The sequence below is a fragment of the Chroicocephalus ridibundus genome, chromosome 7 (genome assembly GCF_963924245.1).
Source record: "Chroicocephalus ridibundus chromosome 7, bChrRid1.1, whole genome shotgun sequence".
Classification (NCBI taxonomy): Eukaryota; Metazoa; Chordata; class Aves; order Charadriiformes; family Laridae; genus Chroicocephalus; species Chroicocephalus ridibundus.
In genome coordinates this window covers 51,369,192-51,395,526 of record NC_086290.1, presented here as the reverse complement: position 1 = coordinate 51,395,526, position 26,335 = coordinate 51,369,192, and the positions used below count along the sequence as shown (strand labels likewise).

The 26,335-nt window shown below is 45.4% G+C and overlaps 2 protein-coding genes across 7 annotated transcripts in view; both read right to left on the bottom strand.

Annotated features, from left to right (window-relative positions):
- Nucleotides 1–9,667, bottom strand: part of SYNRG (synergin gamma) — a 44,225-nt gene extending 34,558 nt beyond the window's left edge. For 3 of the 5 annotated variants that reach the window (XM_063340824.1, XM_063340825.1, XM_063340826.1), the window contains exons 1-6: nt 9,538–9,667; nt 4,696–4,736; nt 3,277–3,395; nt 1,215–1,345; nt 761–866; nt 35–146 (exon numbers count right to left, since the gene is read on the bottom strand). In XM_063340824.1, coding sequence (XP_063196894.1) covers nt 35–146; nt 761–866; nt 1,215–1,345; nt 3,277–3,395; nt 4,696–4,736; nt 9,538–9,614 — 586 coding nt within the window. In that variant the 5' untranslated portion in view covers nt 9,615–9,667. The remainder of the gene's footprint in view (nt 1–34; nt 147–760; nt 867–1,214; nt 1,346–3,276; nt 3,396–4,695; nt 4,737–9,537) is intronic. The other 2 variants (XM_063340827.1, XM_063340828.1) reach the window with 1 other exon arrangement.
- An 811-nt stretch (nt 9,668–10,478) lies between these two features.
- On the bottom strand, nt 10,479–18,141 carry DDX52 (DExD-box helicase 52). 2 transcript variants are annotated; one of them, XM_063342024.1, is made up of 15 exons: nt 18,026–18,141; nt 17,610–17,850; nt 16,735–16,865; nt 16,350–16,535; nt 15,931–16,074; nt 15,178–15,289; nt 14,811–14,883; nt 14,456–14,659; nt 14,006–14,096; nt 13,368–13,490; nt 12,992–13,142; nt 12,529–12,604; nt 12,263–12,334; nt 11,529–11,621; nt 10,479–11,327 (listed from the first exon to the last, which is right to left on the bottom strand). In XM_063342024.1, the coding sequence occupies exons 1-15, from the start codon at nt 18,110–18,112 to the stop codon at nt 11,240–11,242; spliced, it is 1,872 nt and encodes a 623-aa protein (XP_063198094.1). In that variant the 5' UTR covers nt 18,113–18,141; the 3' UTR covers nt 10,479–11,239. The 2 variants fall into 2 exon arrangements, with proteins under 2 accessions (XP_063198094.1, XP_063198095.1); XM_063342025.1 differs by lacking the exons at nt 10,479–11,327; nt 11,529–11,621; nt 12,529–12,604.
- Between the last annotated feature and the right edge of the window lie 8,194 nt (nt 18,142–26,335).

Below are 26,335 nucleotides of genomic sequence, written 5' to 3'. Positions count from 1 at the left end.
TTGAAAGATGAGAAAAATGAGAAAAATGACAAACCTGGCTTTTTTGGATGTGAGGCTGGTGTTGGGTGCATTTTAGCATCTCTAGAAAAACCATCTAAATTTCCTTTAATGGCTTCCAAAGCATCATCCCTGCTTTTTTCACCTGTCTGAAACACCACAGAACACATTTTGAAAAATTCACAGAACAGCTCAATTTTCTTTCAATATCCACACTTCTTCAGTACAAAAATGAAAAATGCCTGCTGTTACATCAAACCCTTCTTTCTCCAGCAGTGCCTTCCCGAAGCATATCAATAATAACTCCCCCATTTAGAAAGCATTTATTTTGCAGACTACACCATAGCGGTGTTTCTCCGCCTTTAGACGACATAGCTTTATGCACAGGAAACTTACTCAGCTGTTTCTATTCCTACAGATAAGGGCCTTCGAGTTCATTGCAAGTGTCCAAAACTTTGGATAAAGTTAACAAACAAGGCACCAAACATTCTCTGTTCCAGAAACTCAGTCTGTTCCCAAATGTTACACACCAAGTTGGTTTATTTTTCAAAAGCTGATTTCATTTTCAACACCAGACTTTGTTTACATTCCACCAACAGTGTCTAAAGGACTATTTCAGATGCTTTTCGAGACGTAATCTGATGTCTCATATAAATTCACCAGTTATTTGCTTGTTGAGAGAAACAATCCCAATAAAAGCCATAAAAAAAAACAAACTAAAGAAAGAAACATCCATTTATTACATTTATTATTTAGGACCTACCTTAGGTTTCACACTGCTTAGGAGTCTCAGCTTTTGTTTCTGCTCTTCAAACTGGCGCCGCTTTCTTTCTTCTTCTAAGAATTTCTGCTGGTGCTCAAATCTCTTCCTGAAGCAAAATAATTTTTAAAAATTTAAAAATATTTTTTCATTACAATTGTTTTCATTACAATTTTCATGGCAAGCTTCTGCTTGATTTTTCTATTTCTTCTGTCTCAAATTTAGATGACTTGGTGCACACATTTCTACTTCTTCTCAGAGCTGTACAACAGCCACTACTAACTTCATAGATGGCTTTCAAATGCAATGGAATGATCTCAACAACATTCTACAACCCTAAAAGGATTACTTTTCCAGAAGCAACTATTAATAGTTTTACTGTGTGGACCACCCTTCCAGACTACATCTCCCCCTTAAAAAAGAAGAATTTCTCAAGAGTGGGATAAGTGTCACTTACTGTTGTTCCTCCGCAAACTGCTTCTGCATGTCAGGGGTGTACTGCGGGGCTGCTGGACGCATTCCCAAGAAAGAAGCCTGTCCCATGTAAGGCATTCCAGTCGCTGGCATCGGCCCTAAAGGCATGCCACCCTAGAACAAAATAAAGAATACAACCTTATTTAATTTTTTTTTTCCACAGAAAAACCCAAACCACTGGCAATTACACCCTGCCACCTTGCAAACCAGATAGGTCTCGTAAAATTAAGAGCGTTAAGTACAGCTGGATGAGCAGTGCCTGAGCACAGAGTAGCTGTTAGAGAGCAAAGCACTGGTCCCTCAGTAGATGGCACTCTTCCCTCTCAATACTGAGTTACGATTCTTAAAGGATTTTAGAAAGCAGGATGGTCTTCTGGTCAAATGCAAAAAATTAAGACTTCAAATCCACACAACCTACCTCAAGAGCAGGAAGGTTACAGGCATCTTACAGTGCTACATCTGTTTCAGTACCATGCTTTTGGGTTTTCTTGGGTCTTTTTATTTCCTATTCTAAGTGATCACATAATACTTTTAAATCCCCTGCTGGAGGTGTACACTCCTAACCAACAATGGACGCTGGCAAAATGAGGTCTAGCCATTTCACAAACAAAGCGTTTCCAGGGGGGCAAGGGCAGGAGACAGCACATGACAACAGCCAAGAGGAGACTTGTCTGAATAAACTGCATCTATATCAGAAACATTTGCTGAGAAATATACTCTGATACAGTTATATCAGCAAAGCTTGCCTAATATAGAAGGGGGCAGAGAATAATTTACTTTTCTTACCATTCATTCTGTATTTGGTATCAGAACATGTAGGAAGAGAACAAAAGCTATTTACTGTTTTTAGACGAGTTCTCATAAGAACATCTTCCTACTATAAATTTTACAAAATTAATCTAATAAATTCCGAGTGGGGGTGGGAAGGGAAGATAGAATAAATTCAATTTGTCACATAGCAATTTGGCAATTGCAAAAGACACGCCAAAACATTACATTTCAGCAAAGTGCAAATTTGTTCATAAGCACATATGGTGCTAAATAGAAAACAAAGGATGAAAAGAGAGAAAACTTAATATTAGCTACTCATATTTCATTCTAATTCCACAATTAGCAACAGCAGATCTAAAGACAAAGTTTACTTTAAGCAAGAAAAAGAAGGCGAATGAAACACAGGAAATAGGACAAATGGGAAAACCGGTCACGTGGGACAATACAGCACATTTAAGAGTTTCCTTGTTCCCCAGAACAAGGTATTTAAAAAGAAAGTCTATGAATTGCCACCTACACACAGTAAACTTAATTCTATTAACTCCAGCATTTGAGTTACAAAGGGATAAAACAATTCAGTGAATTGGTCATGATCAGATTGCGTACACAGTCACTTCTTATCAGTTTATAAAGATCTCATTTAAAATACTACACGACACACCACCTTAACGTTAAGCACATAAAACCAAAGCAAAAGAATAAAAAGCATGAAGCAAAATTAAAAAGACAGAAGAGGTATGTTGTGGGAGTTTTGAATTAAGTTACTCAAAATTCAGTACTATTACTAACCACAGTTTGGAGTAGGTGGCATCTGGTGGCTTTTCAACATCTTGCTGTTGCTTTTGTTTCCTTTCCTGCTCAGAGACCATGCTTCTCTTACCACACTTTGGCGTCACGACACGTATAATCAAAGTTCAGATTCTGATATCTTTGAGTGGGTTATAATGTTACACTAAATATTACCGATAGTGTCCTTGCACTACACTCTCATTTCTCTCTACCCTACAACAGTTAGTAATGTACGCCAGACTCCCTCACTGTCTCTATCCATATCCCAGTGAAACCTGGAGAATTCTTTAAATTATCAGAAATGTCTTCAAAGAGAATACTATAAAATATGATGTCCCACTACGGACTAATACCCACACTTCAGTTTCTAGCCAAGTTCCACCCTCTCACCCCACTGCAGCTGTGAGAGGACTATGGCATCAGCTGCCACCTTTCAGACAAGCACCAAGGAATCTCCTTTTAGTCCACATTTCATTGCCACGCACCTGCATGGTCATGGGTCCAGGAGTCATCTGAGAACCATAATTCATTCCCATCATGCCTGGCATATTGGACTGCATGACAGGAACCATTGGAAATCCTTGCTGCTGCATAGGAATCATCCCTGCAATGAAAAATTAAACAAGGTAAGCTCCCAGTTAGGGTTAAAACTTTTTTTTTTTTTTTACCTGTTTTGTTACTAAACCAGCAAAGGAAAGGAAAAAACTCCCGGTTTTGCTGGACTGTTTAAAAAAATAAAAAAATATACTACACTGCAGGCAGTTACAGAATTTCCTTAGTTTAGATACTGGTCAGTCTAAGGGAAGAAACGTTACGGGGCTTTCCCAATAACTAAGCCAATGAATTCTCCCATCATCGTAAGGATTTTCCGTGGGTTTCTCACTGTATGATTTTTGAAAGGGTCATTTCTAATTAACAAGATTTAATTGACCACGTTGACTGGTGCTGATAATCACCCGTTCCTCTTGAAAGGGAAAACTGGCAGCTTTGGAAGATAAGTCTTGGGAAATAAACCCATCGTTTCACAATGCAACTTCACACTCTGATCTGGCTGGATAACTTGTCTGTAGGTTAATTAGCCCACTACGTATATTAGAATGTTTATGATATTTGTCAGTAAAAGCTAAACTTCAACAAAATCAGACAAATAAAGCTGGAATGTATTAATTTACTGAATAAAGCCAAGTGGATTATGTTTCAGTATTTTCATATCTCATATTTTGCTATCTTGGGAGACATACACTAACACGTTTGTTACCAGCACACCGTGAAATAATTATAACTGTGCATAACTGAACATCACAGGCAAAAGCACTCCAGGAGAGATGCAACACACTTGAGAATAATCCATAAATCAAGCCCTAAGATTTTTATACGAAAACTCTTTTCACTGCAAGTTCTCTCTGTATTTTCCATTAATTAAACAGCACTGCAACAGGAATGAGAACAAAGGTAATTTAAGGCTGAGGCTCTCCTATTGTATTAATACTTTCCACACAGGTTGTGACTCTTGTCCCAGGGTCTTGCTGTGCTTTGTAAATATTTACCAGGTCTTGCAACACCCACACAATATGGGTATACACAGCTGGTAGATGAAGCATAAAGAGGTTAAATACCACACTCAAAATAACACAAAAATCTTAAAGGCAAATTCAGGCTAAAAATGGAGATGTATTTTTCCTAGATCTTTAATCCAGCATTCTGGTAACATTGCTTCTTCAACAACGCATAGAAAGTTTTATAGAGTTGCGAGAGTCAGATTACCAGTACTGAATTCAAGGGGAAAAACAGCGATGGAGTTCAATTAATAATCACACTTCTGAGCATCAGTGCAGAACTATTTTAAGTTGTTAAATGTATCTAAACAAAATAAAGAACTTCGTGCTCAAATGGTTGATACATACCTTGAGGGGGGCCTAAACCACCTGCAACAGGAAACATGAAGCTGCAGGAGGAAAACAAGGATACATGAAGATCTATCATTTTAGGGCAAATATAAATGATTGAAAAAGCTACCTCGACTTGCACGTCAGCACCACCACCCAAAGCCTCCCACATTCTGGTCGGCTCATGGATCTGCTCCTGCAGGTCTCACAGAACCCGACCCCACCGCCAGAGAAAGGCCACCCCTCCCAAGGGTCCCCCAAAGCACCAGAGCATCCCACCAGCGTCATCACAGGCGGCAAAGCTAGGAAGAAACAGATCTTATCCTCCACAGCAGCACTAAAATGGCTTTGACTCATCGACATCACCCACAAGAGAGTTTCGACACCTACACAGGTTGGTAACAGGTCAGTTTGTTAGTGTAGGCTAAGCCTTCAAGCACCGCAGAATGAATAAGCATCTCCTGGTGGAAGTATCTGATTCAGCAAGACCATTAACTGCACCAGACAATAGTTCTCAGCTGCTTACTAACAGTTTTCTGCAGGGAAACAAACTATGCATGAAACCCTGCCACTTCTGCATTTTTGTCCCCTTTGGAACACTAAGCATGAGAAAATAATGGAGTTTCTATTTTCTCAGTTACATCTAATTACAAGAGAAATAGTGCCTTGGAAAAAAAAAATTCATTCAAGTATCAAGGGCCAAGTGTACCTGGAGGAAGAGCTGTTAAAATTTCAACTGAAATCGTAACGGAAATTGCTAGCCCTCACTTTCAAAAAGAACCATGTGCTGCACTAGGTCCAAAAAAGGACCTAGTTTAAAAGTCTTATTTGCAAGCGACTCTCAGAAACCCTTGTCAGCAGTAATTTACCAAACAAGAACCTGACCCAGTGTCCCAGGCAGCTATTACATTAAAATACCATGAAAGAGAAACACACTTATTGATATTCTATATTCCTCAGCACAAGGGTAGGTATAAAAGAAACTGCTTAAGAGTAAAGGAGAAGATGCTATCATAAATGACTGCAGACAGTTTTGCAAAACCTGCAGGAAGTTCTGAAAGCCAACCTGGTTTATAAATATAAAAGAGCTGTGTAATACGAGTACTAAGATAAAATAAGGAATTTAAATTATGCATTCATCCAGGAGCAAATTGCACCTCCCCGCTATACAGACAGCAGGTTACGCGGTCACCAAGACAACCCATATTACTCTTCATTTCATCCTCTAACTCAAAATCTTAATACTGAAGCCTCTTCTTCTACCCTGACCGCTATGTGCTAATTTCTCCGTCCACAACTAACACACACCTACGCCTTCCAACAGGTCTTATCAGCCTCAATCACCACAATTTTTGGCTTCTCTTTTCGAAGCACTGTGCAGACGTTCGCTGCCTCATCTCAAAACAAGTGCTGGGCTTCTCTGGATTGGGTTCGGGTCACACAGCTCTCGCTGCAGCCAAGGGCTGTTCAACTGACTGCTGGTCAATTCATTTTTATCCACTTGTTAGCATACAAATATTAACATCATGAAAACAAACAGCTGACTGAAAATCACAGAGGGACCCACGACTGAACTCCGCTGTCAGTCAGAAAAGCTATTTTCTCCACTCAAGGGCTGAAGCACAGTGAATTAACTGGATTTTCCCTGCATTTGGTTTCACCTCTGGAAATAATTATTTTGCCCACAAGGCTGTTGGTACAGAGTGCTCCTCAGCAATATACCCCCTTAAAACCTGTGTAATTCCAGACGTGTAGAACTTCCGCCATAAAAATACACCATTCTTAGTTTCGTCAGAATGATGAAATGTTAAAAGTTATTTTTAAAAAGCTCGCAAGTATGGAAAAGTGTCTGTAGCTTTGTGTTTTCCCTTCTTATTGGGTAGTCCAGTGAACAAGAATTCTTCCAAATCAGCAACTGTAATGTAAACTGAAGAAGCATAGCAAGGTACCTCTGCTTGTTGGAAGCAAATAAAGGCCAGACTATTAAATATTTATCCCTTTCCACAGAGCTCCTGATTTATTTAGAAGTCTCTGCTGAAAAAAAAAAAAATCAACAAACAAAACCCTGAAGCTAATTAGAGGGCACCGAAAGAAGAGCTAGTTAAAAGTAGTAAAGCAAGCTCCGGCAGCACAGCACTCTGTAGGTGCAGTGCGGATTCATCACGGACCTCGCTCCAAGAGTCATCCGTGCAACCACCAACATCAGCCACGTACACAAACCCCATCAACTTATTTAGTCAAGCAACAGGAACTTTATTTCTAAACTACTTTTCGGAGATGCAAAAGAAATGCCCACACGCATCTAGTTAAAGAAGTGGCTGATTCCCATCGCTGAGAAAGGAAGCTAAGCGCAGTCATTCTTCGATTCACTGAAGGACTACAGTAAATCACTGAACTTGATGAACTATAGGGTGATAGAAGCAACGTCCGAAGTAGCTTTCTCTTAAAGAAAACATTTTAATTCCAGTTATCTCAAAATAACAACACTGATGGGAGAATTTAAACAGACAAAATCAAAACAGTAGAACATTTAAAAAAAAATAAATCATGGGCATGATAAATTAAGCCATTTGTAAGGAGCAGTGTACTACTTGGGGGCTAAAGGAACATTTATGCCAGCTGACTGTGTGCTTTAAAATGACCAAACACACTTTCTAGACAATGGAAACCTTTATGACCCCAGATGTTTAAAATATACAGATTTGCTCACGACTATTAAGCATCCTATATTAATATAGTTTCTTACTCCTTTTTATTTCCACAATGGATTTAAATGCACCTGCAGACATCTCTGTTTTTCTCAACAGCAGAAGCACTTTATCTCCCAGGCTCACGCAACTAACTGTAATAGTTTGGGTAACACAGTATGAAAGCGTAATATGTGTGATACGCCGCACGAAATAAGGAAAATGAAGCAATTACCCTATAATGGAACTCTTAAAGTAGTAATATAAATCGGTAAATTCCTATAAGTATTTTAAATATGGAACTTCAAAAAAAAAACCTAAACAGACCAACCAACAGCTTCAGTCAAAAGGCAGGAGCGTGGGGAGAAGCAACTCCTGTTCTGTATTCATACTTCACTATAAGAGCTCCAAACTACACATAACATTTTCCTACCTACAAGTAGATTTTTAAACGCCTTAATTCCCAACCAGTTCCACTCTACCAACACAACAGAGACCGTCATAGCATTTTTAAATGGCAAAAATCCATAAAAATTAAAGTGAAACAAGGCAAAGAACCTACACAGGACCAGAGAACGGAACTTTTCCTCTACCTCCAGACTTCATTCTCAAAGAAACCAAAATACTAACAATGGGAAACAATGATTTTTAAATACTTTTATTTTGCAAAACCTATAGTTTGCTGATAACATTTTTGTTACTTTCACATTAAATCGCTGAGCAGGTGTCATTGCTCTAAGAGGTCAGACTGTTTATCCAGCCCCTCACAAGAACTATTTCAGATTTATATGCGCAGGGAAAGAAGAAGACAGCCTCCCATCCTTCCACAGTGTGCACAGGCATAGACGCTTCAGCTTTTCCCTTCCCAAGTATTCCAGACCCCTGGGACGCCTTTGCCCAATGCAGAGCGGAAACCTGGCTCAGGTGACGGGGATACCCCGGCCCTACGGATGAACATCACCCCGCTGGAGACAACCCCTCCGCACACTCCCAATAACACCGACAAAACTACAGGCTTCAAATATTCAAGATGACTCAATGAACTTAAATTCCCTTTGTCAACTGCAAAATTTACCCAGGCTCCCCAGAAGTAGGGCAACAGATAAACAGCACGCCAGAGCCTACGTTAAAAAAAGAATTACTAAGTCTTCAAAGGTTGCAAAATACAGCTTCCTAGCCTTTCCAAAAACACAATGACATGTTCACGCATCCCATTTACTGTTTCCTTCTCCTGACACCATCCCTCAGTCCTCCCTCTTTGCTGATGTGCCTTTTGTGGGATGGAGAGGAAAGAAAACTCCCCGCAGCAGTGGCAGGCGAGCAGCAGCTCTGTCCTGCAGTGGCCACAAGCCTGCCCGGTGGTGATAAGCAACATTTATCGTTACCAACACCAGCGGCACTCGGGCAGGGCTGGCGAGACCCCAAAATCCCTTCCCGCCCCAATATCTGAGATTGCAGCTGCCGAGCCTGATGGCAAGTGGGCTACAACTGCCCGAGCCCCAACAAGCTGGGGGATAAGGTGGGCTCCCAAAAGGCAAATACATCCCAGCAAACTGCACAGCCACCACAGCTACGTCCCCCACATCCTGTCTGGGAACCCATATGCCACCCAGGACCCCCACACCCTGCCTGGGACCCCACATACCCCACCTGGGACCCCACACACACTGCCCAAAACCTTACATATCCCACCCGGGACACCCACATCGCACCCAGGAGCCACACACGTCGTCTGGGACCCCCACACCTCATCCAGGACCCCTATACCCCACCCGGGACGCCACATACCCAACACGGAACCCCCACATCCCACCCGGCACCCCCACAACCCATCAGGGACCCCACATACCCCTCCTGGGCCCACTCCCCGCCTGGGCCCTGACCCCTCTACCCCCACATCCCACCCCCATACCCCGAGCCCCCACCCCACGAGTCTCCCCCTCACCTCTGCCCACCTCATCGCCCACCAGTTCCCCCATGTCTGCCCTCCCCGCGTCCCTCTCAGTTCCCCCATCGTCGCCCGGTCTCTGCCCCCACACTCCCCATCTCCCTCCCCCGTCCCCACAGCCCCCCCCCTCACCTCCGCCCCCTCACCTGCGGCCTCACCCCCCCGCTGAGCCCCAGCCCTCCCGCCCCGCTCCCCCCGGCTCTGCCGTGCTCCGCCATCACCGACCTGGCGGCCCCCGCTGCTCCACCGCCGCCCGCCGCCCCGCCGGCACCTCCCGCGCCGGGTCCCGGCCGCAGCGCCATCTTCCCGCTCCGGCCCCGGCTGTCAGCTGAGCGGCGGCGGCTTCCGGGGCCGGGCCCAGCCGCGGACCGCCCACAGACCGGCCCCACCGCCCCGGCTCGGCCCCACGGGGAGCGGCCGCGGCGGGAACAGGCACCCGGGCGGCCGAGGACGCGCGTGGGGGCGACGGTGGCCTGAGGGGAGAGAAGGGCCCTACCTTCTCTTCAAGAACGCTTATAAGATCGAGGTTCTGCGTTGATGAAAGTCAACTTCACGCACCGAAACGAACCTCTTTTCGCTGACAAAGCGCCGCCCTTCCGCCCGAACACGAAGGGGCCGCGGGGATGCAGAGCTCAGGGGTGGCCTGAAGCCCTGCCGGAGCTCTGCCCCTGGGCTGCTGCTCGACAGGGCCCTGCTGAGGGCACTGGGAATAGTAATTTATTACACGGTAAACGTCTCGATAAGCTACTGATTGGTGTCAGAAACCACATTAAAGTCAAACCCAGCCTGAGAGAAAGAGATAAATGAGATTTAAGCTCTCAGTTTTAAAACTAAGTCCCACAGGAAGAGAACTGTGGCGTTATCTTTCAGCAGAATTGTACCGTGTATGCACGACAGATACTCATGATTGGAAAGCGGGAGAGGGACTTTTTACAAGAGCGTGTAGCGATAGGAGGAGGGGCAATGACTTCAAACCGAAAGAGGGAAGATTTAGATGAGATCTCAGGAATAAATTCTTTGCTGTGAGGGTGGTGAGCCCCTGGCCCAGGTTGCCCAGAGCAGCTGTGGCTGCCCCATCCCTGGAGCTGTTCAAGGCCAGGCTGGACGGGGCTTGGAGCAACCTGGTGTGGTGGGATTAAGTATGACAAAGCAAGAGACAATTCTGTACAGGAATGCTTTAATAAAGAAGGATTACAGTTGCAAAGGAGAAGCTATTCCTGCGTTACTGGACTGAGAACACAATTAGCAGACGAGGAGGTGGAAAATGTGTGGAGTCTGGCCTTTACGGGCAACAGGCCCTGCAGACCTGTTCTGTCAAGGCTGTATAGACAGCCACATCTCTTTTATGGCCTTATTTATTCTGCTTTGAGGCTTAAATATAAAACAGTACAAAATTACTAGAGTTTACAGACATGTAAAGTATTTGTTATTTCAAAATGATCTTACAGAAGCAAAAGAGTAGAAGCAAGACTTACTTTCACCTAAAATACAAGTGGGTTTGTTTTGTTTTTTAAAAGTCACCAAGGAAGCCTATCAAGCCTAACAGCAAGCTTTGTGTGTTTTCTACCACTGAATCTTCTGGAAGTCTGACAAACATATCAGGGATGATCTGAACACAGAAATGACAATATTTCCAAGGAGTAACATAAAACTGCGTGATAATAACAAAAACAGATGCTATTTTTGAACTATTGTTCAGAAACACAAGGCATTTACTGCAAGAGCACACTCTTCAGCTTCTATAAGAAGCACTCAGGAATCTGCTACTGGTATTTCAGTAGAGACTTTCTTGCATGTAAACATCCATCCTCACCCAGAAGGAAACAAGAAATATTTTGCCCCCTTCGCCTTTGCTACAATCTTCATTCTTCTGTTCTTCATCACAGATGTAGGTGTCAGCCCCAGCTCACGAGCAGTCTGTTGCTATTCAGCTTTTTGAAACAGTCTGTAATTTACTGCCATTTTTATCTTCTTTAACATTCTTTTTTTCCTTAATATTTTCCTTTATAGTTTTCCTACAAGAAACACATTGAACATTACATATAAAAAAAGATGAAGTATATAGCAGATATTGACACTAAAACTTCACCATCACTAAAATAGTTATGACTGGGTGGTCCCCCCAAATAAGTTACCAGTTTCTTTCGAGGAAGCTTGCTGGGCCTTTTCTGGCTAAAAGGCCTCTCTCAAACTCCTCCTGAGAAAAACCTACTTACGTTTTTCTTTTGCCTTTTTTTAAGAAGCACTCCGGGGTGGTACGAATGGATTCTCTTTTCAACGGTTTCTTAATTAATTTCTTCTTTTGTTTGCTGAGAACGACGTGTAGTGAAGAAGGATTAAATTACTTAAAGGGCAAAAATTAATATCCAAAGTAAATAAAACAGATAATTAAATCCTTTACTAGTTGTTAGGGACTTATGGGTCTGAATGTATTTTCAGTGTTGTTTATTCCAAGATTTGTTCAGCCACGTTATCTCTCAGACATTCAAACTTTAATATCTAAGTCTAATACAGATACATAAGGATTTCTAGTTTTAGAAACTATTGGAAGGTGTGCAAAAGCATGAAAAGAAGTACTAATTAAGAAATTATTTATCTATATATGCATATATCCCTACACAGATTTTTCTACAGGTAGCTCAAAAGAGTAAAGGACTGACGTTCATATATCAGAAGGCCATTTCACTAGCGTGGGCCTGGCAAGTCTAAAGCAGATTTCAGCGAACTCATAGAAAAACAGTTAACTTAAGGAAAACCGTAAGCTGAGAATTCTTTTTGTTTCCATTTTTGTCTGGGTGTAAAACTGCCACAACCACCCTGTGTAAAATTCCGTTTGCAGCTAAATTGCAATTATATTGCAAACAACTAGATCTTCTGTAATCCACCCAGCACCACTCATGCAGGCATTTAAAATGGGAAACAACCTAGTAAACTATTCAAATGAACATACCTTTGCAGTTTGGGAAGGTGTTTTATGTAGTCTGGCACAGGACAACCAGCTCGCTGAATAACATTGGCTATACTGGAAAGGAGAGGAGAGAAGAGATTAACTCTGGTGGTAAGTGCTTGGACAAAAGAAAAGCATCTTCTGTGGAAAACACCAATCCCTAACAACTGGCTGTTTCACTGGTGTTGTTTTGTTGTGTTTTTTTAAAGCAAGAAATATAGTACACTATACAAAACACAAAAAACATTTTTGCTATGTTTCCAATTTACCTCCGTAATAAAGGTTTATCATCTTCTGTAAAGAAAGTAACTGCTTTTCCTGTGTGCCCTGCTCTTCCAGTACGACCTGTCAAACACAAATTTTGCACAGAGTAGAGATTTTACTTTAAATGTTTCCCTTTATTCTATTCCTTTTCACAGCCCCAGCCTCCTGACGTGTGTTCATACATTAAGTATACTACCAAGGAACCGATCCCCAAAGATTGTTCCTATTGAATGAAAGCACAGGAATGTCGGAAGCGTCTAAGTACTTAAGGTTAATAGAAGACTGACAAAAAGTAATGCAGTTTTACTGAAAGTTGAGCCCAGATATAAACTGGCTCAAGCGATGTAGAAGCTAGTGCTGCAGCAAAAGAGGAGGCTTGCTTTCAGGATTTTTCCTCATGCACAAGAGCATCTACATTGAAGACCTAGGAAATCAGAAAGAGGACATAATTTGTGAACAATCATTCACCTATCCTGTGGATGTATTCCACCGCACTCGTTGGCAAATCGTAATTGATGACCATATTCACTCCTTTGAAGTCAATTCCGCGAGCTAGTAAGGCTGAGCAGATGAGCACCCAGATCTTCCCAGCTCTGAAACTGTGTACTACATTATCTCTCTAGGAAAAGAAAAGAAAGGTTCTTGGAAATAGCCTAATTAGCAATTTGAGAAGGGAGGTGAACTTGTTTCCTGAAAGTTGCCATCACATTAACAAATAAAACTAAACCTCTAAACAAAACCCTGCAGTAATTTACTGTCAAAGTTACCTGAAGTTACATTAGAAAGAAAGGTAAAAGCAAGAGTGTTGTAAAGCATTTCTTGAAGAGAAATTATATCCTCCTACCTGTTGCTGAGTTTTGTCTGCATGGATGACATCCACATTGATGCCTTCGTAAATAAGTTCATGGAAAAGCTCTTTGGCCCTCTCAATAGACTGTACAAAAACAAGGACCGGAGGAGCAAAACCCTGCAAAAGAATAAGCCTGTCTAAGGTTCAAGTCCTTTTATTACCATTATTGGTTACAGTCACTGAGCTACTAAAGAGACTTAACTAGCCCCAGTATTTTCCATCTCAGAGGATGATTGATTTTTTTTTGACCAGCCAAGTCTTTGGAAGTCACAACTAAGCAAATTCAGCTCTATTGTCTTTGATGGAACTTAAGCATCAGGCTGCATTTTAATCCACAGAAACAATTAATTTTTTTCTTCCACTCAACGTGAAGAACCCACTCACGCTGCCAAGTAAAATTAGACTGTTAAGACAAACTGCTTCTAAGCAAGACTCAAATATATAACCAAGAAGGGGGAAAACACTCAAGTTTTCATAGGTAGGGTACTTACTCTTCCTCTTGTACAGCAGATTTGGACAATGGTTTAACATGTGTGACAGAGAAGTCTTTGCCCTAGGAAATTAGGAGTCTCTGACAGAACACACAGCTCAGTTCAGCAGAAAGCAGAACGTACTCAATCTTTCAAAAATACCTTTTTAACAAGCTCTCTCATTGCAGTTAGTTTTCCTGTCTCCGATCCAACAAACAGCAGCTCTTGTTCTACTGTCTCTGCTGCAGAGTTTCTGAAACCAGAAATCCAACAGAAGCGTGCTACCATTAGAGTTTATTGCTATGTTTATAAATACTAAAAAGCATAAAATATTACCTGCTGAATGAGAAATATTGCATGACAAACTTACTTCACCAGTAGACACTTTTATGATTAATGTTAAGATTTGATGATAAAGTAACGGGTAAAGAAAAACAAGGCTTTCCCCAACATGTGAGAAAGATCTGTATGCCTAGACAATTTTTTCTGTAGACAACCAACGTGCTGCAACAGAGACATACAACCAAGCAGACTGATGATGCAAAAAAAGCAAATTATTTGCCCAGGAAAGGAGAAAAACATGAGATAATCAGAGTACAACTGCACACCAACCTTGCTCCAACAGACACCAGAACAACGCTGTCAAGGTTGAGTTTACACCACTCCTCTACCTCATGTGCAAAGGTTGCGCTGAACAAGGCTCTTCTCACCACGTGGGACGTGCACGCCAGGAAGATGGAGGCCAGCTGATCTCGGAACCCCGACTTCCCGTCTTCAAACAGTTTGTCTGATTCATCCACCACCAGCCACTCCACGCTAGAACACAGAGTTTTCCTTTTCAGTAAAAGCCACTTGTGGAGAAGGCAAAAGTTCTAACAGACAATCACAGACGCAAGAACTATGCACGCATCCACTTTTCAGTGGCAAAAGTAGCAGCAAAGCCAGATTTGATAAAGACTCCCAGTACCTGGTCAAGTCTATTGCTGGAGGATCTTGTTTCAGCAAATAAATAAGTCTGTTTGGAGTAGTAACTAGTATATCTACAAAAAAAAAAAGGGGGGGGGGGGGCAAAACATTAAAAAAGACACAAAATAAATGAGACTAACAGAGCCCTGAGAAACACAAGTTCCAATCTGCCAGAGGTACAATTTAACAGGATCCACTGTCGGGCTCACTTCCTATTTCTTCCATGCCAGCTACTTTTTAGTGTTGAGCAACAGCTTACACATCTTGAGTGGTATTAACCAATCTCTTTAAATCCACGCAGGCCAGAAGAGAAAGGTCAGTGACATTTTTTAAATTTTCAGAAGCACTTCAGTAGTTAAAACAATTACCAAATTTCTTAGAAGACTTGGGCCCAAACTTCTTTGCTGCCTCAGCTGCCTTGTGGATCATATGTATTCTGAAGCCTGTCCCCTCAGCCAACTTCACCAGCTCCCGATGCGTCTGAAAATGCAGCAAAATAAATTAAATTTTTAAACTGAGCTAATTAGCTTTTCTAACCAGAAAAATTGCAGACAGCCCTGAAGATACAGCATCAAACATCACCCCGATTTCAGCGTTAAGAGAAAGATGTCTAGTTTTCTTAGCTTAATAAAACATAACTTTCTAACATGTATTATTCACTTGAAAGTTCTCACAGGTTTGACTACCATATCTTGACTCTAATGATGTAGCTCTCCTGTTCGAGTAAATATGGAACTCTGCCTAAAGCTGTAATTTTTATTTCAGTTTAATAACAAAGCTTCAATATAAAGTTATTCGTTGAACTCCTGCGTTTGGGACAAACATATAAATCTCTTGTAGCAATCTCAAATATGAAGGTAGGCATTAAGAGCACCTAAGCACTGGACAGTTTTAAAATATGATCAAAGAATCTTGAGTTTAATCTAATTATCTAGATTAGATTGAGATGCTAGATGTGTAACTATTTCACAGAAGACAAAGACTTAAACACTTAAATTATCTTTTTCTGATATCTGAGGACAATAAAGGAAAAAAATACTTATTAAGCTGATTTATGGATTCAGAGTGAAAACTTTGAAATACATCAATATGACAACAACCCCTTTCCCCTCAACGCACACCTGGCTAGCGAGTTCTCGGGTAGGCGATACTATCACAGCTCTGAATCCTTTGTTCCTGGGTTGTTTCAGATGTGTTAAGAGAGGAATACAAAATGCCAGTGTTTTTCCAGACCCAGTAGGAGCTGAAGCTAGAAGTTCCCGACCCTGTAAGAAAAAAAAACCAAGAAGGGTATAATAGTTTACTAGAAGAAAAAAACAAAACAAAACAAAAATCACATTCACATAAATATAAATGCTACAAACTAACCCAAAATACATAAGCACAGACCAAGAATATTGCAATGGCTAGGTTTTGAACTCTGATGCAGTTGATCTGTCTCTAAAGCCATGCAACTAACCTCTGCCGTGACCCTAAAGAGAGGCCGCTCTACAAACTTTGCCAAGTTCCCTGTAATAAAACGCAATACCAGGAGACTTACATGAAGCATGACGGGAATAGCCTGCATCTGGATTGGTGTTGGGACCCGGAAACCAGCAGCTTGAATGTTCTCCATGATTTTAGGGTGGATTTTGTATTCCTTTTGAAGTTGCTCAAACGTGGCAATTGGGTCCGGAAGATCTGTTCCTTGAATGCTAATCCTGTGCTGATTTCTGAAGCGGTTTATCTAAAAGGCAAATGACAAACTCTTTCTTTCTTTGACAGCATAAAACTAAACATATACAATTATCTATCTACTGGTTATTTTCCCCATACTCAGTCACCCTCCTCCCAAGAGAAGCTACCATAAATGAACCTCAATTTTCTGACGAAACACCCACAGAAACCAAGTAATCTGTTGCTACATCAGAATTCTGCGGTCTCACCTTTTGTCTTCTCAAGCGTTCAAGTTTTTCTGCAGTAGGTTTTTTGTCTTTTGCATCTTCAAATTTTGCTTCCAGAGAGGACATCCACTTTATTCCATTACTTTCTGACAACTCCAACATTGATGCTGCTTCTGGAAGTTTCAAAAAATTGAAATTTCCATTAGCAAAATCGAGTCAGAAATTACCTGTAAAAAAAGGTCATCTCAAAACCTTTTTCCTCTCATTCTCGCTAAAGTTAACGAAGACTCCAGAAGGATGGCAACCATATCCCCATGCCTTAACATCGAATCTTAACCCAATTATTTCATCAGTTCTGGCACAGGCCAGTCAAAGAACCTAGAAGCCTCTTTTACTCTGGTAAAATGACCTACACTACCTGGAGATTTAAAATAAACTGAAAGAAGTAAGAAGCATGAACTTCACTGGGTATCAGGGTTTAACCCTAGTCAGCAACCAAGACCACGCAACCGCTCGCTCACTCCCCACCCCGCAGGAGAAAAGGAGGGGAAAGGAAGAAAATCTCATGGGCTGAGATAAAGCGACACAGGTCACTCTCACCACCCCATGATCAATTGCCCAGCCCAGCCCCGGCCAACCCCCATTTATATACTGAGCAGGACATCCATGGTACGGAATATTCCTTTGGGCAGCTTGTCCTGTCCATGCTCCCTCTCAGCTTCTGTGGAAAGCTGAAAAAGTTATTGACTAATGTAAACATCACTTAGCAACAGCTAAAACAATATGCGTTACCAGCATTATTGTCACACCAAACCCAAAACACAGCAGCTACTAGAAAGAAAATTAATTCTATCCCAGCTGAAACCAGGACATCAGGATATTCTGCCATGGACATACGCACATATATATATAAATACCTCGTGTCTTTTTCTTTTTTCTTTTGCCACCACTGCTTTCTGCAGTTCTTTTTCTCTTTCCTGACACCTCTCCATCGTTACTCCCTGCTTCATCCTCCATCTGCAGCTCGCCACCCTTTCCCTCCTCGCCAGCCCCTGCGAGCCCCCAGCCTTCCCCCGCAGACGCCAAGGGGGCTCCCTCCTTGCGGCCGAAGAAGTCGAGGCTCTCCAGCGAGACGCCGCCGCCGCTCCCCTTCATCACCTGCGGGAGAGAGCAGGGAAAACGCTGAGGCGGCCCTGCGCAGATCCAGACCGCTACAACCAGGCCGCAGGCAGGCCCGGTGCCCCGCCGCACGAACGGGACAGGGCCCGCGGGCCCGTGTGGCGGAGGGAACGGTGCCTAGACCCTTCCCAACCTCCCCGCGGTAGCGCCGCACCCCAAATCGCCGCGCATCTCCCCCAAAACGCCGCACATCAAAGCGGGCACCGGCCCCCAAGCGCCGAAACAGCTCCTGAACTTCCATGCTGCCGCACAGCTCCCAGCAACCACGGCGGCGCCCTGCCGGAAGTAGGAAGTACTTCCGGGAGGGCGCCGTGGGGGTGTGACGGCGCCGCGCTGCCATGGCAACCGCGCGGTTAGGCCTCGCCGGGATGCCTTCCGCGGTAGGCCGCACCAGGCCCCGGGGCACCGGGAGAAGCCTCCCCGGTGGGAGAAGCCCTGGAGGAGCTCCGAGTCAGCTGTGTGGCTGTGTGGCCGGGAGGGCCCCACGGCAGAGTGGTGTTTGTTGATGCCCTGTTTCCTTGTTTTTAATAATTTTTAATCATCTGCATGAGGACAAAAGGAATCAGAAATATCGGATCCTGCATACGAGCCATAAAACTGTTCTACATCTTTACAGGCCGGTGGCGGCGTTTTGTCCTTTTGTGTGTTCCTGATGGCAAGTTAATTGCGCTGACTGCTTCGGCTATTTTTAAGGAAGGGCTCAGCTGAATCGGAGGACAAAAGCTTTTGTGGGAAGTTTTTGTTCACGCTTGTCTGGGGTTTGGTGATTTACAGTATCATTAGCTGGTCTCAAAGGAGTGACCTCTCTTCTATCCATCACAGCACCAGCAAGTAGAGATTATCAGCTCCACTGTGCCTCTTAGAGATGTAAACTTAGGCCCTAGATATTTCTGAGGAGGAAAAACGGTGGCTTATTAGCAATTTTCATTGCCTGGATCATCCCTTGTTTTATATTCTCTTTGTGGATTGATGGGGAATTCCCTTTGTGATCTGCAACAAGTGGTTCTGCCTTTCCCTGTGGAAGTGGAGGAATGTTCTCTCTTGGTTTGATTCGAACCCATTTTGTTAAAAAATACTTAAGGGTCAATCCTGCACTACCCTACTGATTTTAAGACCCACATCAAGAGAGCATTTCAGCGTGTATTTGACATGAAGCCGGTTGGCAGTCCCAGTGACAGCTAAATTAAAGTCAGGAATGTGCCCAGTTAATTTGTTTAAACCTTGATTTCCACTGATACAATCCAGCCTCACAACTGTGCTTGAAGAGAGAAACGCTAGAGGCAATGGCAGGAGCAACCCAGCAACTGGCTCAGCTGCTCAAGGTAATGGAGAAACTTTGCATAGATTAAGATCAGAATTTATTTAATTCATGTATTTATTCATTATGATAAACTGTGAGACCCAATAGTACAGGTAAGTCTCCTCATACTCTGTATCAGATCAAATGATACAGATATTTTTCCTGGTGTTCTTGAAGTAAAACAAACAGAAATTCAATTAAGGAACAGCAGCATTGCAAAAACTATTTTATGTAATAAAAGTCTCAAGGGCTAAATGCTTACATTGCTGAAGTCTGAGAGCCCTAAGAGATACTGGCAATGGCTGTTCCTGCTGTATCGTTCACTACTTTAATTACAAACTTTGAGATGAAAAATTGCATAAACGTGATCCTCCCCACAGCCCCTATCTGCCTGATTTATAGTGCTTTTTCTTTGCCAACCTTTTGGCTTCCCAGCAGATGGGTGGAAGCAGCCACTCAGAGACCTGGGTGGGTGCAGAGCACCACAACGCTGACGCTTCCCTCATTGGTGTCCCCGAGCCGTGGCTGATGGCGTATTTACAGCAAATAAAGCCAGTGTGGGAGAGAGACTCGACACTGCATCCTTCGAGCCGTTCCTGGACTGAGGCTCTTGCTTTTCTGCTGGGAAAAGTGACTAATGGTTGCTGTGAGAGGACAGGGAAGAATGTGGAGGCATTTGTGTAACAAAGAACTATAAATCATCTCCAATATCCATCACTCACCAAGAGATGCTGTCAGCAGATTCAAGAGTGAGGAAATGGGAAATATTCTCTTCATCACTCGACTGGGAAATCCCTTTGTGTAGGAAATAAGGAGCTCTCCTCCCGAGGCGGCACTGCCGGCTGCCAGGCAGGTGGAAAGCTGTGCGTCGTGAGCAAGGGACCCTGCGGCAGGAGCAGCCCCTGGCTGCACGCTCCCATCTTTCAGCACGTGCGGCCATGGGGGCTGAGCTGCCGTACGGAGGTCAATCTGCCCTGGAGTGGTCGGAGGGGCCAGCGCCAGGAATCGGGCTGCGAGGGGTCATGTTGTGTGTCACGGTGAAAGAGAGAAGTCAGTGAAATACAAAAATGGAGCAACTTCAGTTAATGCAAAGCGAAACTGCTCTTGTCACGGCGTCGGGTTTACCTTTGCTTCCCCAGTGTTGCTCTATCAATTACTCGGTGCTAATTGCCAAGTCAGAGCTGACACCAGGTGACCAGTGAGGCCTTTGGAGGGTGCGCGTGGTGCAGGAGCATGGGCCGTTCAGCTCAGCTTAGCCATGGATGCGGTGATTAATGCTCCAGTAGCCTGATGTAACCTGGGCAATCCTGTTTTATTAGCAGCGCTGGCCTGGATCTCAATTCCACAAAAGTCAGCTCAAAACTGCATCTGATTTCAAAACTGATCCCGTATCTCAGTCAACTGGAGCCAATTTCACTCTTTTTCTGTGTTGCTGAGCAAGGTGACCTAAAGCCTTCCAGTGAAGGACCCCTCTCAGGTGCAGGCCGCAGAAACACCACAAGGCAAAGGATGGCTTGCTTTGTTTCCTGTAATTGATCCAAACCAGTAAAGAGAAACCACAGTGCCTCCTGCCAGGGAATTCTCACTCCATCTGCACAGCAGCAAACACAGGACACCTGCCTGTGGCGGCTAAGGTGGGGCATCAACACCCCCCCAGCCACAGCCACACTCAGACGGGGTGACTGCAGCAGCTATTGGACAATCTTGTGGACTTTATATTAACCCCCTGCACCAGTTTGTATGTGCTGGGGAACATGGCGCTTCCGACACGCCGGGGCTGGCATAAAATTCTAGCAGAGGAGGATGAGCACTAGCCTTGCTCTGCCTGGAGCTGCTGGCGGGACGCCCGCAGACCGGACTGGGACGTGGGGGAGAGCCCAGGCTCTCTGGTTTTCATTTGTTATTCTTGCAGACAGTCCCTGGGAGCGCAGCAGGCACAGGCAGGTGGTTAATGGTAGGGAACACTCCTGACCCTGAAGCAGCCCCCATCCCACCGGGGTGCTCAGGGGAGCTCGGCGATGGTGTAGAAGCAGCCCAGGTGCGATGCGCTGGTCACATGATGGGGCTGTCCCCAGCACATAGGACTGAAATAAATATCCATAAGACCGCAAAGCAAATGTGGTGAGCGAGTTCATTTCATCGCACACACCATCAGGTCAGAGATGCTTACCTGTCACCGAGGGCTCCCCTCCTGAAGGACAACAGCTAAGGCCACTGTCTTGTGTGTGTGCATTTGTTTAGCAGGTGTGGGACAGGAATTACAGGACGGCGCTTGTCAGTGGAACTTTTGCATATCTGCTCCCCACATCCCACTATCCTACTACATTATCGTCACTAATATGCACATAACAGTCAATTAGCCTAGCGGAGTGCACTCGTGACCTCTGATCCCTGCTGTGTCCCCCAATCCATTAACAGGCCCTCACCCTTTAGCTCTCAGTATGAATTGATGTAGCATCCATTCTCTTTCGGCAAAGAAACATGCTTCCTCATTCATCTGTCCATTTCCACTTTCTGTTCCTTTGTCCTCCCCTTCTGTTCCCTGTGTTGCTAACCTGGTCACAACTTCTTGACCCCACGTCCTCCTCCTTCCCAAGGGTGTCGTAATCCCAACCACTACCAAAAAACTTTTACTTTTTTTTCCTTCACCCACATCTTATTTAGCAAAAATGGTTTCCAGCAGTGTGGGAGCTTTGATCCCCTATTCAAGAAATCCTTGCAATGTTTTTTTAAAGACTTTCTTTCTAAGGCAAATGAATTCTTCATAAAGGGGGAAATGGTGTGCTAGTTGGTCTCTGTTCATCTGAGGAAGACAAATGATCTCTTTCATTACTTGAAAAGCATAACAGTTGAGTGTGTAGATTTGTGATTTATCTGTAATTAAGAATCCATTTCAGCAGCATATTAATTACAGAAAGGAGAATTAATTTTGCTCAATAGAAAAGTAAAATCAAAGTTCCTTGAATTAGAAGAATAACATAAAATGTCTGAGGTTCAGGTTTTGTGTGGCTCTGTATTGCACACACACTGGGATGGGACAACTCTTTAGTGCACGTTTGAGTTTTTTTGACTTTTAAGTTTTATCCCTGGGTCAGAGAAATTAAGTCCAGGGGGTCAGAGACCTCTCCTCCTGTCCCAGCACTCCCATTGCTGGCTCTGCTAAGCCCCTCATGGCAGCATGTACCGCTCCTTTGCCCCTGTGCTGCTGCAGGACCTGTCAGTCTTCCACCACCCGCAGCAGGGGTAAATTACCCTTCAGAATTAAATGAAGGCGCACCCTGCAAGCGCCGAGGGGAGCTGGGCTCCCTGTGCCGCTGAGCGGCTGAGCCCCAGAGTCTCCCACGGGTCTCTGCCTCTGAGCTTTTATTTAGCTGTTTACCCATCTGCACCGGGGAGCAGCTAGCCCAGCTCCCTGGCCCGTGTCATACAGCCCGTGGCTCTGTCCATTCACACCAGACATTTAATCTGACCACACGCAGTGAAACCAGAATTCTTTCACAGGGCGTCCATCCTTTGTCCAGAGAGGGCCCAGGGCAGTGTCTTGCCCGTCTCGTCGGTGCGGGAGATCTCGTAGCACTGGCAGCGAGAAGGCAAGCGAGCGACTTGAGTCTCTGCCTGCAGAGGACCTTTGGAGAGCAATCGGTGCGGGGCAGCTCCCGAGGTTTGCTGGCCAGGCTCTGCTGCGGCGGGTGTGCGGGGCTGCGGGGATGGACCTGCTGGTGTTTGCAGCCGGAGAGGCAGCCCCGGTCACTTCACCGAGGGATGCAAAGCATTGCACGCATTGGACTGTCATGGTAGGAGCGTGGTGGGATACCAAGGGTCCCCAACATCTTTGCAGACTGACTGTTGAGCCCCCAGATTTGCAGGTCCCTTGGCTGCTGGCAGGAGGCTGGTGCGGGACAGCACAGCAGTGCGTGGGGAGGCCACAGCACCCGGAGCTGCAGGAGCAATCAGAGATGCACTGGAGCAGGCAGAATGTGACGTTTTTTCTCTATCCACTGAGAACATTTTAAGGTGCTTGGCAGCAGTGCATTGGTTTAGGACAGTACACTGTTCCAGTGCTGTTCTCTGCTGCTGCTGGTCTTTGTGACTCACATCTCTCCCCCCATCAAACCTTTTCACAGACTTGTGAAGACCTCCTGCACCAAATCATGGAAACCCCACCTCAGCAGCAGATGGGATCAACGCACGCTGCCCGAAGCTGCCGCCCACCTGGCGCAGGGACTCCCCCGGCTCCGTAGACCTGCTCCTGTGGCCAGACCGCAGCGGGGAGCTGGCAACGCCTGCCAACAGCCCGGCCTCCCAACACAAGCACTTTCTGCATTCCTCTTTGTGTACTCCTCAAACTCCGCCACCAGCCCAACCAAATCCGTTCAAAGGCTTCAAAGAGCAGAGCGTGTTTGCTGTCCGCAGGGGACTGACGGTGCTTTCCCTTTTGTTGGGAAGGCAGCACTGGGACTGCCGGGCAATGGCGTGCAGGGCGTGGGCTGCACTGACATGGAACACGGCCCCGGCACAGCCAAGGACCTGCACAGCCCCATGCTGCGGGTTTTCTTGCCGAAATTTCCAGCAGATCCGGCCATCTGGCTGGACTGGCAGAACAAGTCTGGAAAGACCGCGCGTTTGGAGCTGGGTGCTGTTGTGCAACTACACGTTACGTTTACCTGCGCGCGCCAAATGACATTTTTAAAGTTGCTGAAATAGCTCGTCTGCATTTCAGTATCCCTGGAGAGGCTGTTGCCTTGAGGCTGTTGCCTTCATGGCCAGCAGGACACCTGCTCCTCCGTGAGGATGACTTGGGCCTTCCTTAGCGATCCGCGTGCTCAATGCCAGCCGATAGAGCTGGACTGGCTGCAGCAGGGCCGGAGCCCGGCTAGCACTGGAGCACTGGGAATGGCGGCTGAGGCCCGGCGATGCTTCAGCCTCGGCACTGCTCTGGCAGCAAGATCTGCACCACCACCAGGCTGCCATCACACACCTGGGGACGGGGAGCCCAGCACCAGGGTGCCCTAGCCCTCCGGCCAGCAGCCGGCACTCGGGATTTGGCCTTGGACGGGGTTTCCCTGGCTCGGTTCCTCACCACAATTACGGAGGTGATAAGCGCTGAGGAGCCCTGCTCCCCAGGGACAGCCTCAGCCCCACGCCAAGGGCTCATGCTCGTGGTCTGATAAAGCCTTATCGTGGCTCTGGGGCAGGCAGCGAGGGTGGCGCTAACCTGGTTGTGACCCAGTGACTTCGCTGGCAGCATCAGCGATGCAAACAGGAGGCAGTCGGGGCACAGGATTTACCCGTCCAGGCAGGTGGCACCATGCTGCGCTCTCCTCTGGAGGTAAAGGAGAGGGGATGCTCCTGCCTAGGCCTCCCACATCCCACCTCCGTGCCTCTCGGGGCTTCCCCGTGCCCTTCCCCTGCCCCACAGCCTGCACATCCCAGTCAGGGAAGGAGCACCAAAAACACAGTGCACTTTGTGTGATACCGCCCTAGAGAGAGCGGATCCTTGCATCGCAGGGAGCCATGACAGCCCTGACCCTGGGTGTTATCCCCTGGCCTTGCTAGCGCTGGGATTTCGGGGATTTTCCCTTCACACCCACACTTAAAATTAAATGCAGCAGTGTCCCTGTGCTCTGCCACCAAGGAGGCTGCTGCTTTTATGAACTTATAAAGCCTCGTGGCAGCCTGTGGATCCTCATGTGCAAGGAATTCCCTTGTGAGCAGCTCTGAACTGTAAAATAATCACCCAGCCCCGTAAAACCGTATTGGCCATAAATGAACTTTGTCATGTTTCTACTAGCTTCTTTGCTCCATAACAACTGCATCATGGACAAACACAACAAGACCCACAGCAAAGAGAGATAAAAAATATGTCTTCCAGGAGCCTCATTTAACATTACGTTGTATTTCCCAAGGACTTAATGAGGCAGCGAGGGCATCTGCGGGAGCAAACACCCACCAGGTGCTTCTCTGGCGCAGGGTGAGGTCTGGGCAGGGACAGTCCTGCTGCTGTAGAAGCTGCTCAGGGAACCAGTTGTGGATGGAACCAGTTCTTCCCTGGGCAGAAAGTTTTCCTCGGCCAGAGGTTACATCCAAATCAGGGAAGCTTTCTCCCCGTGAACACACTGGGATGTGTAGCATCCACAGCATCCTCTACCAACCAGTCCTGCTTCCTACCTTCCCGTCTCCGGCTACCCAGGGGTGGGAGACAGCGCACAACGAGCTGTTTGGCAACTTCATAAATTCACATCTCTTGGGTAAATATCTGCTGTTAATCATTTGTTCTATTCATAGTGTTGGCTTCATCCTGCCTGCTCTATCACACACTCTTTGCTCCATGGTAGCCACTTTCTCCATCTGTGTCTTTGTTTGGATGTATCCTATGCCCTTTTTTCCCCAGTTTTTTGGCTCAGTCCCCTCTTCAGGTCCCTCTCTGGCAGGGTTGTATCTCAGGGTCTTCCTTCCTCAAAGTTTTCACTTACCTTCTCTGCAGGGCGTTCTGGGGAGCAGCGCTGATATGGGACCACTCACCAAAGGGTTCTTTACACATAGCTTTCAGATCCCAAACTTAGTCTGTATCCATCTGGAAGCTGGGGGAGAAATCAAGCCCCAGAAGGTACCGCTTCCCTTGGAACAGCAGCTCAGGTTTTCTAGTGCCTCTTTCTCCCTGCTCCTTCCCACTGGATTACCCATCCCACTGCAGGACCAATTCAACCTGATGCTGGATATACATCAGCTGGGGAAAGCTCAGCCCATTTAGCTCAATGAGCCACTCACGGAGCAAAACATAATTGGCATAAGTAGAAGAATCCAAGTAATTTCCACCCTGGCCAGTGGGAATGCAATATTTAGGAGCAGGATTTGAAAAGGGGCTCAGCCTGGCACTCAGGTGTGTTGAAAGGGGCTTGCAGGAAGGTGCAAAGGGGATCTCAGGATAAAACCTGCATCTTTTCTCTCCAAGCTTTGCTAAAAGAGCATGAAAGGGACTGAGCAGTCCTCACGCCTCTTGTCCTCTTCTAGCCTTTGTGCTTCCAGTTTTTATCTGGGGTAGCTAAAATTCACCGAAACAAAGAAACTCTGTGGGAAGGTTTTCATCGGGGTGTCCTGCTCCAGCTATAAAGGTGAGCAACAGATTGCTGCTCTGAAAGCCTTTCCCACAGCAGCCCACACTTA

Excerpts from the sequence above, each read along its gene's own strand:
- DDX52 (XM_063342024.1), bottom strand. The coding sequence starts at position 18,112 with ATGGAAGTTCAGGAGCTGTTTCGGCGCTTGGGGGCCGGTGCCCGCTTT. Across the intron at positions 17,851-18,025 it reads GAGATGCGCGGCGATTTGGG|GTGATGAAGGGGAGCGGCGG; the intron begins GTGCGGCGCTAC and ends TCTCTCCCGCAG. Across the intron at positions 15,290-15,930 it reads CCCGAGAACTCGCTAGCCAG|ACGCATCGGGAGCTGGTGAA; the intron begins GTGTGCGTTGAG and ends CTGCATTTTCAG.